This window comes from Lutra lutra, chromosome 9, assembly GCF_902655055.1.
Source record: "Lutra lutra chromosome 9, mLutLut1.2, whole genome shotgun sequence".
Classification (NCBI taxonomy): domain Eukaryota; kingdom Metazoa; phylum Chordata; class Mammalia; order Carnivora; family Mustelidae; genus Lutra; species Lutra lutra.
Window position 1 is genome coordinate 104,793,458 of NC_062286.1, and position 16,399 is coordinate 104,809,856.

The 16,399-nt window shown below is 34.1% G+C and overlaps 1 protein-coding gene across 1 annotated transcript in view; it reads left to right on the top strand.

Annotated features, from left to right (window-relative positions):
* Positions 1-16,399, top strand: part of ESF1 (ESF1 nucleolar pre-rRNA processing protein homolog) — a 64,702-nt gene that overhangs the window by 8,254 nt on the left and 40,049 nt on the right. Inside the window, exons 5-9 of the mRNA XM_047744198.1 lie at positions 1,039-1,139; positions 2,120-2,272; positions 4,415-4,529; positions 6,178-6,325; positions 12,216-12,377. Of these exons, the coding sequence (XP_047600154.1) occupies positions 1,039-1,139; positions 2,120-2,272; positions 4,415-4,529; positions 6,178-6,325; positions 12,216-12,377 (679 nt within the window). The remainder of the gene's footprint in view (positions 1-1,038; positions 1,140-2,119; positions 2,273-4,414; positions 4,530-6,177; positions 6,326-12,215; positions 12,378-16,399) is intronic.

Sequence of the window (16,399 nt, forward strand, 5' to 3'; positions counted from 1 at the left end):
AATTCATATTATAATACAAGCCAAAGTAAGCTTGAATTGGGACAAATGAGTGAGTCTTTGTATAAAGAGCTTAGTTCAGATAGTCCTCATCATAGTCCAAAATAAACTCCAGATAAAGTAAGGAAAAAAAAGTTAAAACTCAAACCATAGAAACAGAATAAAATAGAATTGTGTTTCTATTAAATCTTGTGTTTCAGCAAATGCATGATAAGAATTTCTAGACTTAGAAAAACAGAATCAGCAGATGTGACTACATATGTTTTTAAAACTTCTACATCAAAACCTATTGCCACTCAAATGAGTAAGGAAAACTCAAATCCCCTATTTAATAAATTGCATATTGCAGAGAACTCAGAAAAGCATGTATTGGTTAGCAAAAATATATTAAACCCAGTAATGTCAAAATAATACAAATTAATACAGTTTTATTTTTTCCCAAAAGTAGCCAACATACGAAATTACCAAATCCCAGTGAGGGTGAATCCTTTTTCTTTTACCAAGACCCTATAAACTGTGTGGTAAGATTACTATCAGTTCTTTTCTATTTAAAGTATTTCTTAAGGCATTGGATAAATGATATGACTTGAGAGAAAACAAAATTGTTTTTCTTTATGTTTTATATACTTCCTTAATCATTTTGTGTATTTTATGCCAACTATTTAACCTAGTTGTGTGTGTGTGTGTGTGTGTGTGTGTGTGTACGTGTATGTACTTTAAGTTCCTTGAGCACTTAGAATCGTCTTTTGCTTTTCTTAATTTTTCCTTTGGATCCCAGGACCATCTTGTTCTAGTTGACGTATGCAGGAGATAAATCTATTTTTGTTCTCAAGCTCCATATCTGTTACTCTACAGCGAAAACTATTTTTAAGGAGATTCCTCAGGGTGTTTTAGCTTCCTGTAGTAGGTTTGGAAGTGAGTCATCCTTGCTGTTTTCATCGAGTTTGCTTGTAACTCTCAGAATTCCTGACCCTGACAGGTCTGGATGTTTTAAGAAAAGTAAAGTATAAATTACATTGATCTTATTTTTTGTGTGTCTAGATATATCCTTCGGAGTTTGGAAAGGAGAGGATGAAGGAAGAGCAAGTTCAAGGACCAGTAGAGTTATTAAGTATTCCTGAAGATGCTCCTGAAAAGGACTGGTATTAACCTGTTACAGAAAATAAAACTAAATCTCCTAAGTTCATGTCGCTAATTCAGAATTCTGGTCACTTTAATGGGACTAAAGTATATGTTGTACCTGCCTTTCATAGTTTAAAACAAGTTGCAAGCAGATTAAAGTCTATCAGAAGTGGCACACTATTCCAACAACCTTTTGTGTGTATATTCATATTTCTATATTCACCAAAACAATTATTGCAGTTTTGAAAAACATTTCGTGATTAGACTGTTTTAAGGTTCTCAACCTCTTTGCTTTTAGTTTTGCTTTTTTCCTGGAATGTTGCTTTCCATATATGTGGCACTGAAACCCTGTTTGCCTTCGAAATATATACTTTCTTTTTTAATTTAAGGATTAAATAAAAAAATAAGTTTTTATCATCATAATGTATAGAAAAAAATTTAAGGTAGTTTTTAAACCACTAGGTGGAGCTATATGTGCACGTAATAAAAACGGTAGTTAAATAGATTAGTGGCAGAACAGCCAATGAAGACCCTCAAGGAGTGTGTTGTAGTTCAATGAAATTAAACTTACAACCATTTAGACTTGACAACACATAAATCTGGAATAAACATTTTCAAGATTAGGAATTTCTTTGTACTTAGAGCTAATGTTTTCCTAGCATATTTATTTGATACAGTGATCTTGCTCAGGAGTTTTACTTGAGAGACTATAGGTGGTAGCAAAACAAAAAAGGCTATTCAAGAATTAAAATTATGAGTAAGCATATGTAATTCTCACATGCTTTTTTTCTGGATACTAAATTTCAATCAATATATTATCAGAATAATAAATGGAGCTTAAATTTCTAATGCCTATAAAGGTAGAATTGAAGGAAAGATGGATTGGGATGAAGGCCAGGTTTTAATATATTTTTCTTGAAATAATCACATTTATTTTTTAAAGGAAGGTAGGTATTTGTGTTCCTGAATAAGTAAGCTTAATGAGTTTTCTACCTTTTAGGACTTCTAGAGAAAAATTGAGAGATTATCAATTCAAACGACTCAAATACTATTATGCAGTAGTAGACTGTGACTCTCCTGAAACAGCTGGTAAAATTTATGAGGATTGTGATGGCCTGGAATTCGAAAGTAGTTGTTCATTCATAGATTTAAGGTAATCCAGTATGTGTCTTGCCAGTTTTATCTTGTAGCATAATATTATTGTAGGAAGTAAGATGTTAGACTGGTAGTATTTTCTGTTGTTTCATATTGTAAAAGAGGGTTTTTTGCTTTAGGTGAACTCTGTCCTATGGAACATCACTCAACAAAGAAAACTATAATGAGAAAATTTTAAAGTGTTTTGTATGAGTCACTCCACATTTATATCCTGAATTTCCAATATATTGGCAATGTTTTTAGGATAATGGCTTATATGCGGTGATACTTCTTTGCAACTCTCTTTTAGAACTAGGAACCAGGTGAATTAACTTTGAAAAAAGGCACCAAGGTGGCGGCAAAGGAATTTCCTAATAAACTGGTTCCTCTAGACCTGTGCTCTCTAATACAGTAGTTACTAGTCATATCTGACTATTTAGTTAAAATTTTAATTTTAAATTTATTCATTTGCTTCATCACTAGACACATTTGAAGTACTTACTGGCCATATGTTGGACAGAGCAGGTATAGGACATTGCTGTCATTACAGAAAGTTCCATTGGATGGTGCTGCTCTATATGCTCAGTGAAAGGATGGTGTTGCTGGCTTTGTCTTCAGACTTAGGCATTATTTTCACCCCATGTGCAGGTTTCACTGGCCCAAAGCTGAAAAACCTTAAATGGTGGTAAATGTCAGTTCTGAGGAAACGGGAATCTGAACTACTATACCATTTTTTCATTAGCCTCATGTTTTTGAACCCAGTAAATCATTCTCCTGTGACACTTGGAATAGATATCAGTTCTTTGTTTCCAAGTTTGTGAGAGGCTTTGTTCTCAAAATGAAATATTTCTGGGGGGAAAAATGCATCATTTCATAGTCCCTGGCTTTCATATTTCAAAGGCATTTGGACTGGTATAAAAATACAAATGAAAGTTTTTTAATTGATAATTTAAGGTAAGATTTTAGTACACTGGCATTTATAACAAGAAGGGCTTATCTCATCAGACAAGTATTTCTTTCTCTTCTTTTAACAATTTCAATAGGAGGTACTTGTTTTGAGTGTTTAAATAGTAGGTACCAAACATTTGTTAGAATGTCAATCTCCTTGGGTTTCATGAATTCATGTTAACATGTTCTTTTCAGGTTCATTTTGTTCTGCTTCCTTTTTGGAATAAGGATAGAATAAGGATAGTTAGAATAAGCTCTGGCAGGCCTAGAAAATAAGATCAATGAGCATGGAAAAAAATTACATTCCCTGTTTTATTTTGTTAAACATAACATCAGAAAAGAAAGTTGAGTTTTCTGCTACCATCCAATTATCTAGAAACTTTGTTTCATCTGCCTCAAAATATAAATGCATGCATATTAATAACACTTAAAAATATTGATTTCAGATTTTTTTCTTCTAGTCTTTGTAAAAGTATTGCTGGAGAAGGATATTTTGTAAACCCAATGAGCCTTAATTACCTTTTTCTTCCCCCTAGGATAATTTTTGGTGGATAATAGAGCAAATGCCTTTTGTGTGTATGGAACCAAAATCTCCTTATATAAATTACAAAACCTAATATATTAACCATAGAGTTTTTCACCCTATGTTTTAGCCTGATGCTTAAGCATTGTCAGACAATTACAGTGGTTAATTAACATCTAACAGCTAATTATTTGTGAAAATAATTATAAATTATCTTTGTAAGATAAGATTTTTTAGTCATAAAGCATCAACCTTAAGCGTTTTTCTTATTTTCAGTGACACCTTATGTGTCTGATACTTTACATTCAGAACACTTATCTACTACTAATTCTATTCGATTTTCAGCATATCATATAGCAAATGAAGACTGTGCAGGAGTCTAGGTCTTTTTGAAACATGAGGGACCCATGTGTGTTTGCACCTGACTCATATTAACTGACTCCCAGCACAGGGCTTCTGCCCACAGAGTTCACTCAAATTTAGTGGAATTAGAGATTTATAGTTCATGAATTTCAGAAATTTTGTGCCAAGGTTATTTCTAACATAGTTTGCCCCATCTACATATGTGTTCTATAGAAACTTTTATGGTATGCATATATAAACTATAACTAATTAGAAGAGAACCTAAACTCTGGTTGTTTATCACTACAGCATATGTTTAAATAAATTTATTTTTTCTTCGCTTCTTAGGTTTATACCAGATGATACTACTTTTGATGATGAGCCCAAGGACGTAGCCTCAGAAGTGGATTTAACAGCATATAAACCAAAATATTTCACATCTGCTGCAATGGGAACATCAACGGTATCTCTTAGCTTTTAAAAATGTATAGCTGGACTCTTGCTTTCAAAAAAGAATTTGTGTATTATTTACTTATAGCATCTTCAGAAATGGGAAGGATTCAAAATTTTAATGCACAAATACAAATAGAAGTGAGACAAAATGTATTTGCATTTTTATCTACCACATCTGTCTGAACCTATTTTCAGATTTTTGTTACCCTTTTAAGCTTGAGTCAATACCTGCAAATATTTCTTTTTTCCTCTATCTTTCCCATATATTCTTATTCAGTTAAATTCTTTAATAGGTAATATGTCAGTTATTAATATCCTGAGGAGGGGGAGGGAGGTAACAAATAACCTCAAATCACAGTTAAAACCAGTGGAAATTTCAAATAGGAACACATTTTTTTCTGCAGATACAGTCTAAAATTATAAAAACAATTGAAGTAGAATAATTCAGGACTATTAGATATCACATTATTGCTTAGTAATGAAGAGCCAGAAGATTTCTATTGAATTAATTTGTTACTTAGCTGCCTACCTTCTCTCTTCTCCTTTCCCCTACCCCCACCATAAACCTTCTGCCCACGGATAGACTCTGCAGGAACCACACAGGTTTCCCATTGCTTTTTCTGTGACAGACCACTGTCCTTTTCTAAGAATAGGCTGGTGGTAGAGAAAGCTACCGTATCTGTCACCTGCAGACGATGTTGGGTACTGTTTGGCTTTGTTTAGTTACTGAGTATGGGAAAACCCCACTGTTATGCGATAAATGACGTTTAAAAGCTTCAGTAACATAAAATATAGGGCCAGGTTATTTTCAAGACTGAAAAATGACCGAGGCAAGTCTGTCCAGATAGCCATTCTGGAATTCTAGGGTCCGGCCATACCATCCACGTATAGACATCCAGTTCCAGCAGCAGTTTTATGGTTATCACTCTGACAAATTATCAGAATAGGGATAATATGACTGACTAACCAGAACTTCTAAGGTAATGACAGCTATCTTAAAGATTCCCTTTGTTAATTGGTGCCCATTTTGTTGTCCTTATCTGAGGAGATTAGACTGAGGAAAAAAAAAAAAAAACAAGGGTAGGGGACCTACCCTTTGACGAAGCTAAAACTTCTGACAAGACCCTGTCTGAGAATGGGGGCAGCATGGAGGACAGGAGCCAAACCAGTCATGCTATAGATGAATTTCTGTATCATGGGGGTTTACCGTACTTCCAACCAGTACATGCCTTTCTTATCAGTGGCTCTTAATCTTTTTTGGAAAAGGGACCCTACTGAAATTCTGTTGAAAGCTTTATGAATAGATTTCGTGTAGTTTGTAGACCTCCTGAAAAACTTAGAACTCCAGGTGAAAAACATGTTTTTGTTGATTTATAATGTTAACTTTTTCACTGTGCATTTTATTTCTTTTCCCTATAATTAGTTGAATTTTTACTCCTAATATTAGAATAGCTTGCATATAGCAGAGAGTTAGGAAGGAAAAGGTACAGGTTAATGGATATGGTTCCTCTTTCATAAGTAAAATACTTCCTGTTATGCATGTCATTAATTATTTGTTTTAGCATGTCTTTTTTAGCTTACATCCACAGTAGTGATAAATATTCTGTGAGTAAGAGTTACTGACACTTCTGTTTTTATGTTTGTTTTATTGATGAAAGGTGGAGATCACATGGGATGAGACAGATCATGAAAGAATTACAACACTCAACAGGAAGTTTAAAAAGGAAGAGCTTTTGGACATGGATTTTCAAGCCTACTTAGCTTCCTCTAGTGAGGATGAAGAAGAAATAGAAGAGGAGCTACAGGGTATTTGTTAATCTTTTGATATTTTATATTTGTAAGCATTTAGACTGTGCCTAATCTAGACTTGTTAATGGAAATATGTCTTTGGTTGTAGCTTAAAAGGGAGTGCCAAGCTAATTCTTAAGCTGTCTGCAAAGCATACTCTCATGTATAGTGTTATATATACCTGCAGATAGTATTTGAAATTTTTTATTTAGAGGTATTTTTTTAGCCTGGATTTCTTTAACCATGAACATTTTGTTTAAAACTGTACCAAACAAAAAAAGCCTGGCCTTTTACATTTGTCCTAATTCATATAGTTTTGCAGTCTCTTAAGAAACTAGTAAAATGCCTTATTACCCCTCCTTCTTTTTTTTTTTTTTAACTAAGAGCTTCTTTTGGATTGACGGATTATTTTTTTAAGATTTATTTATTTATTTTAGATAGAGCGCACAAGTGGGAGGGACAGAGGGAGAGGGAGAGAGAATCCCAAGCAAACTTATCACAGGCCTGAGATCATGACCTGAGCCGAAACTGAGAGCTGGATCCTTAACAAACTGTGCCACCCAGGGGCCCCAGTTGATTGAATATTTTTATATCCATTTCTCTTCGAATAGTTTAGAAGGTAAACTGTTTCTGTCCATTTAGTGATTATCCTAGAAATTGTGACTTGCGTTCTTAATTTGTTAAGGTCTAATAGTAATTAATATTTTTACCCTCCTAGATAATACAGGGAATCTTAAAACAACTCTCATCCTATCCTATGTATTGTAATTCTGTTTTTTTGTAAGTCCTATGAGCTGTTAATATTTAAACTGCCCTTATTTCCATTTACCCACATTTCCTCTACTTTCTTAAATCTCACACTTATATCTAGGATCATTTTCATTCTACCTTATGTATATCCTTGATAAGTTCTGGTAGTATTTGCTGGTGTCAAACTCTCTTGAGTTTTAGTATAAAAATATCCTTATTTTGCTTTCATCTGTGAAAGATACTTCCACACACAAAAAATTGTAGGTGGGAGGTCCTCTCCATCCCCACAATGATAATATCCTACAGCCTTGTAGTTTCATTGTTGTTTTTGATAAGTCGATTGTCTTTTTTTCAGTCTTTTGAAGATTATCTGAATTTTCTTTTTTCTTTTGACTGCTTTAAAAATTTTTTTTTCTTTTTTTGGTCTTTCTACAGTTTTACTACAATAGTAGATTTCTTCTTATTTGTGTGCTTGGGGGTTGTTGGGTTTCTTGCATTTGTGTCATGGTATCTTCCATCAGTTTTGGAATTTTCTCAGCCATTATCTAATTACATATTTCTTCTAACCTGTCCTGGGATTCCAAGTAAGTATATATATTATTTCTTTCCAGTATGACTTCCATCTTGCTACTGTCTTAGGTTTCTTAATCTGTTGTCTCTCTGCTGTGTTCTGGATATTTTCTTTTGACCTATCTTCCAGTTCATTAATTTGCTTTTCAGCAGTGTTAAATCTGTTGATAGACCTATCCATTGAGTTCCTAATTTTGGTTATTGTATTTTTCCTGTTTGTAAAGTCCTGTTTGGCTATTTTTCAAATCAGCAATAACACTTTTTATAATTTTCTATTCATTGCAGATATTTTTAATCCTTATCTCTATAAATGGTATAAGCATGTTTTTGTAGTCCATGTGTGATAATTTCAGTATTTTAAGTCTTTTGGGGTTCATTTTTTGTTACTTTACAAGATATTTCTCCTTTGTTTATTTGTATACATGGTTAACTTTGTGTGCTAATTTGATAGTTGAGATGAGTATCTGATCAGACAGAACTTTGATTTACTGTGGTCATTCTAGGACTACATTACTCCAAAGGTTTAAGGCTTCAGGTTCCTGGGACTTTGTGGGTGATGCAAGTCCTCATGAAGGCTGGTTTACTTCTGGTTGGCTTCTACCCTAATTGTTTATCCTTCTGGGTCCCTGCTTAAGGTGGACACAGTAGTTGTCTTCTCTTCTCTGGTAATATTTGTCCTCTTGGCCCTGCCAGGCTGCCAAAACTAGTTTAATTTTATAGTTTTTATAGTTTTTAGTTTTGTTTTTTTTTTATATTTTTATTTATTCATTTGACAGATAGAGATCATAAGTAGGCAGAGAAGCAGGCAGAGAGAGAGGAGGAAGCAGGCTCCCTGCTGAGCAGAGAGCCTGATGCGGGGCTCGATCCCAGGACCCTGGGATCATGACCTGAGCCAAAGGCCCTAACCCACTGAGCCACCCAGGTGCTCCTATAGTTTTTAGTTTTATATCTGTTTCTTCTGTGGATCAGTAAATGTTCTCAGGAAAAAAATAAATCTTGAATATAGGATCAACTCTCTAGTACTCCCTTCTTGATTTTGAGTTGATAATTTTTTACTAATTTATCAGTTCTTTGAAGGTTTTTTTTTTTCTTTTTTTAAACCCCTTGAAGATTTTAAAAATATTTCATCTGACTTGATATGCTTGGTGAAAAGATTGGTCTGAAGTGTCTAGCTTGCCATGAATAGAAGCAGAAGTTCTCAAATTATCTTTTATTTAAAATTTTGTTTAGATGATTGAAATGTTCAATAGCATATTTTCTAATTGTATATGCTAATTGCTTAAAATAACTCATTTTTAAAAAATAGAACCAAAAAAAATCTTTTTTCCTGTATGTAGTATGGCTCTGTTTGGAAATGGCTGCTTAATTGTAATTTCTTAATCAGTTTTTGGTTGATGCTGTCTCCCTGATATATTCACATCTTCATTTATTTATCTGATAGAATTCCCAGTCATGCAAAATTGTGTTAAGAGGTTTAGTGCTGACAACGAATACCATAAATGTTAAGCATAAGTGTTTTAAATTAGCAGTCATGAATATTCTTGCTTTTATTTATAGCTTAATATTTTTCATAGCTGTCTTTTGGTTTTGGTTTTTTATATGTATTATTTTTGTGACCTGAACATCAAATTAAATTCTTCTTTAGTATTAACATAGGACCACTAATTCTTAACTTTTTTAGGTCCTGTGATTGGCCTGTCATCATTTCTTTAAACTACTGAAGACACTGCTTCATTTTCTGAGGTTTTCATAAAGTGCTACTCTTGAACTATGCTTTACACATGGAATGGAAAATCATGCTTAATCATTCTAGTTTCTTTGTTCAGACATCTCATATTAATAAAACCACATAATTTCTTAGGTATTTAATAGTCTTTGAAAAAGTATGATTTGCAGGAGTAGTTATGGGCACAAAAGCCTTCTCATTTATTTTAAGGCCTCAGTGGCTGTTGCTTGTTAATGTTTTGGCTTTCCAAACAATTGAGTGACCATTTTATTTCTAGTGTGCCCAGAAGAGCTAAGCCCTTTTTCAGATAGCATTTGAAATATATATACTTATTTATCTATATATTCTTTTTATTCATAATGCTTATATGGTCATTTAGCACTTTCTGAAAATTCCAGTTAGTTTTTCTTCATTAGCTCTAGATTAAAGGAAAGAAGAGAACATGTATACTTGTGAAGATTGGTTGTATGTTAACAGTTTTCTTTGATTGGTTTGGGAGAACTGATACAAATTTTAAAATGACATTATTGGCATTTGGACAAAAATGTATTAATTTGTCAGTATATTCTTAAGATCTTAGGCCCTTTGGTTTCAAAGCCTGAGTTTACCACATAATAGAGTTATATAGATTAGGTTTCCTAAGCCCTTGTGCTTTTCTTTCCATAGCTATGAAATGAGGATAATAATAGTACCTGGCTCATGGTTGGAAAGATTGAGGTAATGTTCATAAAGTGCTTAGCGTACTATCCCATATCAAATATTTTTATTTCCTTTTTTTGTTTAAAGATTTTTATTTATTTGACAGACAGATCACAAGTAGGCAGAGAGGCAGGCAGAGAGAGAGAGGAGGAAGCAGGCTCCCCACTGAGCAGAGAGCCTGATGCGGGGCTCGATCCCAGGACCCTGGGATCGTGACCCGAGCCGAAGGCAGAGGCTTTAACCCACTGAGCCACCCAGGTGCCCCTCAAATATTTTTATTTCTAAAACTTTAAGAATTAATGCCTTTTGTTTGACATATACTACTCATTAAGTTTTAAAAGCATGCATTTTTCTTCAGTATTTTAATTGATTGCCAGCTTACTTTATTCTATAATTTAGTGCCTCTGATAGATACATTAAAATATTTGAATGCATTGAAGTTAGTAGATGTTCCCAGTGTTTATAAAAGATCGTTGCAGGGCTTCCAACCGTTGGATTTTTTTTTTTCATTCCTTATATAGAAGTAAGGCTTTCACAAATTATTGTCTTTGAATTGGAAAAAAACAGACATACATGAGTTATCCCATATTTTAGAGCTTCAGAAAGTAAAATTTTAGTACTGGAAAAAATCAATTTAAAGAAGGGCATCAGAGACTTACCACTAAAATTTCAACCTGGAAGGAGCTTGCTTCTAATTATGTTTTCAGAAGTAAGCTTTTAATAGAAAGAAATACATTGCCATTTAGTTAATGTGTTCCTGATGTTTTATCCATTGAATTATGGGATACATGACAGAATTCCATCCAACATTATTTTTGTGGCACAAAACACAAACAGGAAAAAAATGAATTTCAGCTGTTTGAGTGAAAATATAAAAGTGTGATAGGATGGAAAGAATGTCCTGGACTATTTTTTTTTTTTCATTTAGAGGAAAAAAAACTATGAAAACGTTTACTTAACCAGTGCTTTTTCCATGTCACCTTTTTTAAGATGTAAGGACAACCTTAACATTGATGTTTGAAAGCTAAATGCTTAATGATGTTAGACATTTTTAGTGACCAGTTAGCCATAGCTTATAGAGGAGAGGGTCTTTATTATGCTGCTTCTAAATTTTCCTCTACCAGGGACGTTTAGTCAATTCAATAAGTCTGTATGTTTTGCATTAAAACCCAGGTTCTCAATTTATGTTTTTGACTTGGAAAATTACAGTGGAAATACAGAACAAACAAACTTTTCACGTATTAGTTTTCTTCGGTATTTGTTGGCCATGAATTTTATATTGTTCCTTTGTATTCTGATTATTTTTTATAAAATTAGGAAATGGAAATGTGGATATTTTTCCTCACAGGGATATTAGTTGAATTAATTTCTAATTTATTCACTTTTATTCTCAGTGTATTGATGACATCCTGAGAGTAAGCATACTTTTATTCACCATCAAATGGAAAAGATTCGTAATTGTTTGTTTTAGATTTCGTGGAGCTTCCTTTATCTGCCTCTTGAGCATAAATAGTTAAGTCCATGTACCAAATGCATCCCAACAATATTCAGCCTCCTTTTAGTAACCGTAACATTTTAAAGCCAGTGTGCAGGTGGTGGAAGACATAAAGAGGGATAAAATGCTATTTCCCCTGTCTTGTTTATAGGGAAGAGACAGTCCAAGGATGTTGCATATTTAGTAAATTATTTTGAAACATGAATTTTAATAAAAAGGGAGAGTCCCAATATCCTGCTTAGACAGGGCTAACTTACATTGCAGTTGATTTTTATTATAAACAACACCAAATGCTTTCATCTAATTCATTTAATATTAAGTTTGTCTGAGGGGTGCCTGGGTGGCTCAGTTGTTAAGTGTCTGCCTTCAGTTCTGTTCGGGTCATGATCCCAGAGTCTTGGGATTGAGCCCCACATTGGGCTCCCTGCAGCAGGAGGCCTGCCTCTCCCTCTCCCACTCCCCCTGCTTCTGTTCCCTTTCTCGCTATCTCTTTCTCTGCCAAATAAATAAATAAAATCTTTTTTTTTTTAATGTTTATCTGATTTTGGTATTCTGTTGTTGCATTTTATCTGACAACAACTTTTAGAAGGTGCTGTTGTGACTGAAATTTAAATACTGGATTTAAAAGTCAATTATTTCTGTGTATTAAATGAAATTTTTTTTATTAGGTGATGATAAAGTCAGTGTGGAAGAAGAGGGGAAAACAAAGAAAAGTCAGAAGGATGATGAAGAACAAATTGCTAAATACAGGCAGCTCTTGCAGGTTATTCAAGAAAAAGAAAAGAAAGGCAAAGAAAATGATATGGAAATGGAAATTAAGTGGGTTCCAGGTAAGAATTAGGTATTCATTAAATGTTCACTTGTTTTTCTTCATTTTAAGATGTTGAGTGCATTTTAGATAGGAAGGAAAAGAATATTAACTCTTGGAAACATAAGCCTAAAAAAAAAAATCTTATTTGCCGGGAATTTTTGGTGAGGAAGTTAAGATGGTAATTGCATACATCATTTAATTCCCTTAAGGACTAGTGTTTTAGACTCTTGCCAGTTTATTCTTGATTGGTTTCTTTGATTTACTAACTACAAATTATTTCTGTCTACTTATGAAGGTAGAACTTTCCTAGGTTTGATTACAGTATGCTCAGTATATACAGACTTGAATCCAGGCACCATGCATTCTAAGATCGTTAAACATCTTTTTAAAATGTGTAATTCATAAGTGAACTTTTCTCCCATAACTCCTACTAATCCTTAATTACCAAGGTTTCACTAGCACAAAATATGTAATACATAGTTTTCCATCTCAGTTTTGCTGTGAAGAGTCAAAGAAATACAGCATCGTAAGTGATTCTTATAACTGCCTTGAAGGGCTCCACAAACTTTTTTTAAAGTGGTACAATACTAATTAAAACCATGTCAAAGCTAAGCAAAGAAAAAAGCTACTATAAATGAGGATTGTTTTCTAGAATACCCATTTTTTTAGCAACCTGAGCAAAGCAGCATGTACCCTTGGAACCAGTATTGGTTTTGGAGATTACTGCTGTTTATATACATGTATATCTTTTTTTTTAATTTCAGTATAGATAACATACGGGGGGCACCTGGGTGGCTCAGTGGGTTAAAGCCTCTGCCTTCGGCTCAGGTCATGATCCCAGGGTCCTGGGATCGAGCCCCGTATCGGGCTCTTTGCTTGGCAGGGAGCCTGCTTCCTCCTCTCTCTGCTTGCCTCTCTGCCTACTTGTGATTTCTCTCTGTCAAATAAAAAAAAAAAAAAAAGATAACATACGGTGTTACATTCCTTTCCAGTGTACAACATACATGTATATCGTTTAAAGCTAGGTAGAATTTTTGACCAAGATTCAGTTCTTTTGGCATAATTCATCTCTAGATGAAAGAATACTAACAACTTGTAAGAATATCATTGCTAAAAATTAAGTGTTCTATTTTCAGTTATATCTTTTTTTTTTCTTAATTTTTTTATTTTTTCAGCATAACAATATTCATTATTTTTGCACCACACCCAGTGCTCCATGCAATCCGTGCCCTCTACAATACCCACCACCTGGTGCCCAGTTATATCTTTTTTTGTTACAACTAGTATGTTTACTCACTGGGAATAAAATGTTTGCATAAGATTTTTATTTGTGGGCATATTTTTGATATTTGAGAGTTGATTGACTATTGTAATAAATTTCCTAGAGTAGAGTCATCCCCTGCATATTCCTGTAGGAAGGTGGTACTCTGTTGTAGTCCATTTCTTTTAAACATTTGTCTTCTGCAGGAAGTGGTGGTAAGAAAAAATGAAATTTAGTAGTGTTATCATCTGAACGATGGTTGGGAGAATTCAGTTTAGCCTGGAGAGGAAAAGTCTAAAAAGTGACTTACTAATTATTTTCAAGTATTTGCAGAATGAATATATTAATGAAGACGTCATTACTCTTAATACTTCAGAAATCAGTATTTTTGCTGGTAAATCAAATTTGAAGGAAAATAGAGTTTAGCATAATATAAAGAGGAGTTCTCTTCATCATTAGAATTGTCCAGCAAAAAATCAAAGATGCTACTTTAAGTGTTTGGATGCCCTTTTCCGTAAGTCTCTCAATAGAGTGATATTACCATATCACCTAGGGATATTTGTGAAGCCATATTTTACTTGAGGTTCCTTACTTTATGATTCCAAGGAATGTTGAATTCTTTTTTTTTAAGTCACATAGGTTGTAACTGCAGTTTAATCTTAGAATGAGCTCAATGAATTAAGATTTTTTTTAAAGATTTATTTATTTATTTATTTATTTTTGAGAGAGCGAGAGAGAGAGAGAGAGAGAGCACGTGTGTGCTGACACATAGAGAGGGAGATGAAGAGGGAGAGCAAAAACCTTAAGCAGACTCCCTGCTGAACGCAAAGCCCTAGCAGGGCTCAATCCCATGACTACGAGCTGAGCCAAAACCAAGAGTCGGACCCTTAACTGACTCAGCCACCCAGGTGCCCCCAAATGAAGATAATTTAAATGAAACTTTAAAAAAAAAAGATTCATTTGACAGAGAGAGCACAAGCAGGGGAATAGCAGGCAGAGGGAGAGAAAGAAGCAGGCTCCCCGCTGAGCAGAGAGCCTGATGCAGGGCTGGATCCCAGGACCCTGGGATAATGACCTCAGCCGAAGGCAGACACCCAACCTACTGAACCACCCAAGTGTCCCTTAAATAAACACTTAAATTGAAGTATTCACTTGACCGAGAAGGCAGATTTATTATAAACTTGATTGAGAAGTTTTATAACAAATATTTCAGCTTTGTCAAGTGAACCAGGTCAAACCTTTGTCTATGGTAATATAGTTATATATGGAAAATATAAAGTGACAGTTATACTTGTATTTATAACTGGAAGATATAAGCAATACAGTTTTCCTGGGATAAACCTCACTTGGTTGTGGTGTACTACATTTTTTATATGTTCCTGGATTCAATTTAGCAATATTTTGTTAAAGATTTTTGCACCTGTGTAAGATGAAGAGTATTTGTTTATAGTTTTTGTTTCTTGCAGTGTCCTTGGTTTTTGGTGTCATTCCTGCGATGAATTGTGAACTGTTCCCTTTTCTATTTAGCAGTACATTTTTTATCTTGACTTTAATTTCCAGATACAACATTGTCACAGAAAATACTTTGAAAATGAAAAATTATCATCTATAATTCCATTACCCTAATTTAGCGACTGAATGATTAGTTGGATTGATTTAATTTATCATTTCTCTATTGTTGAATACTTAATCATATTTCTAATCTTTCATTGCCATAGACTTATGGCTGTTGGGAAGAAATGTGACTAAAGGCCATTAGCAATCTCAAACCCACAAATATCAGTATTTTCTTTTTAAAGATTTTATTTATTTGACAGAGAGAGATCACAAGTAGGCAGATCAGCACTCAGAGGTGGGGGGAAGCAGGATACCCCCTGAGCAGAGAGCTCAATGTGGGGCTCAATCCCAGGACCCTGAGATCATGATCTGAGCTGAAGGCAGAGGTTTGACCCACTGAGCCACCCAGGTGCCCCCAAATAACATTATTTTCTTAGACTCTTCACATTCATCACCAGCTAAGTAACTGACTTGCTATTTTAGGGCTTTTTTACTTTTAAACTTTTTTTTTTTTTTTTTTTTTAAACAAAGTTGGCCATCCTCTCCCTTCTCTGTTTCAGAAATGTCTGTGCATATAGAGAATAGTCAGACCACAGGGAAAAGCTAATGCTGGCAGTCAGGCTCACTCAGTAGTTAGTTATGTGACTTCCTCATTCACATAGCAACTTGACATATGCTGTGGATCAACCTGTGGTTCTCTCACAAGCTGTTAAAACTACCAGTGTTAAAACCTCAAATGTTAAATCTCAGATACCAAGCATCTAGGATGTTATAAATAATCTATAGCTTTTTCCATATTTTGAATTATTATTACAGGATAGCTTCCCAGAAATGGAATTACTAAGAAAAAGCATGAACACTTTTGTGTCTTGATATTAGTGCCAAATTGCTTTCCAAAAGGGTTGTACTAGCTTATAATGCCTTCAACAATAGGTAGAAGTGCCAGTTTCATGGACTTAATTGGGAATATATTTTTTTTTTTTACTGCTAATCGAATGGAGGAAAATTGATATTCTGATACATAGTGCATTTTGTAAGTCTTCAACCATAGTATTTTTGAAGGCCTCAGTTAGGGTATCGCTATCTGTGGATCTTTGGTATATACATGAACACAACTATGTATGTGCATGTATGTGTGTAATGTTAAGGGTCTGTTATATACTACATGTTAAATGACATAAATGAGCTAATCTTTCAGGATCTCTGTTTGGAAAGTGGCACTG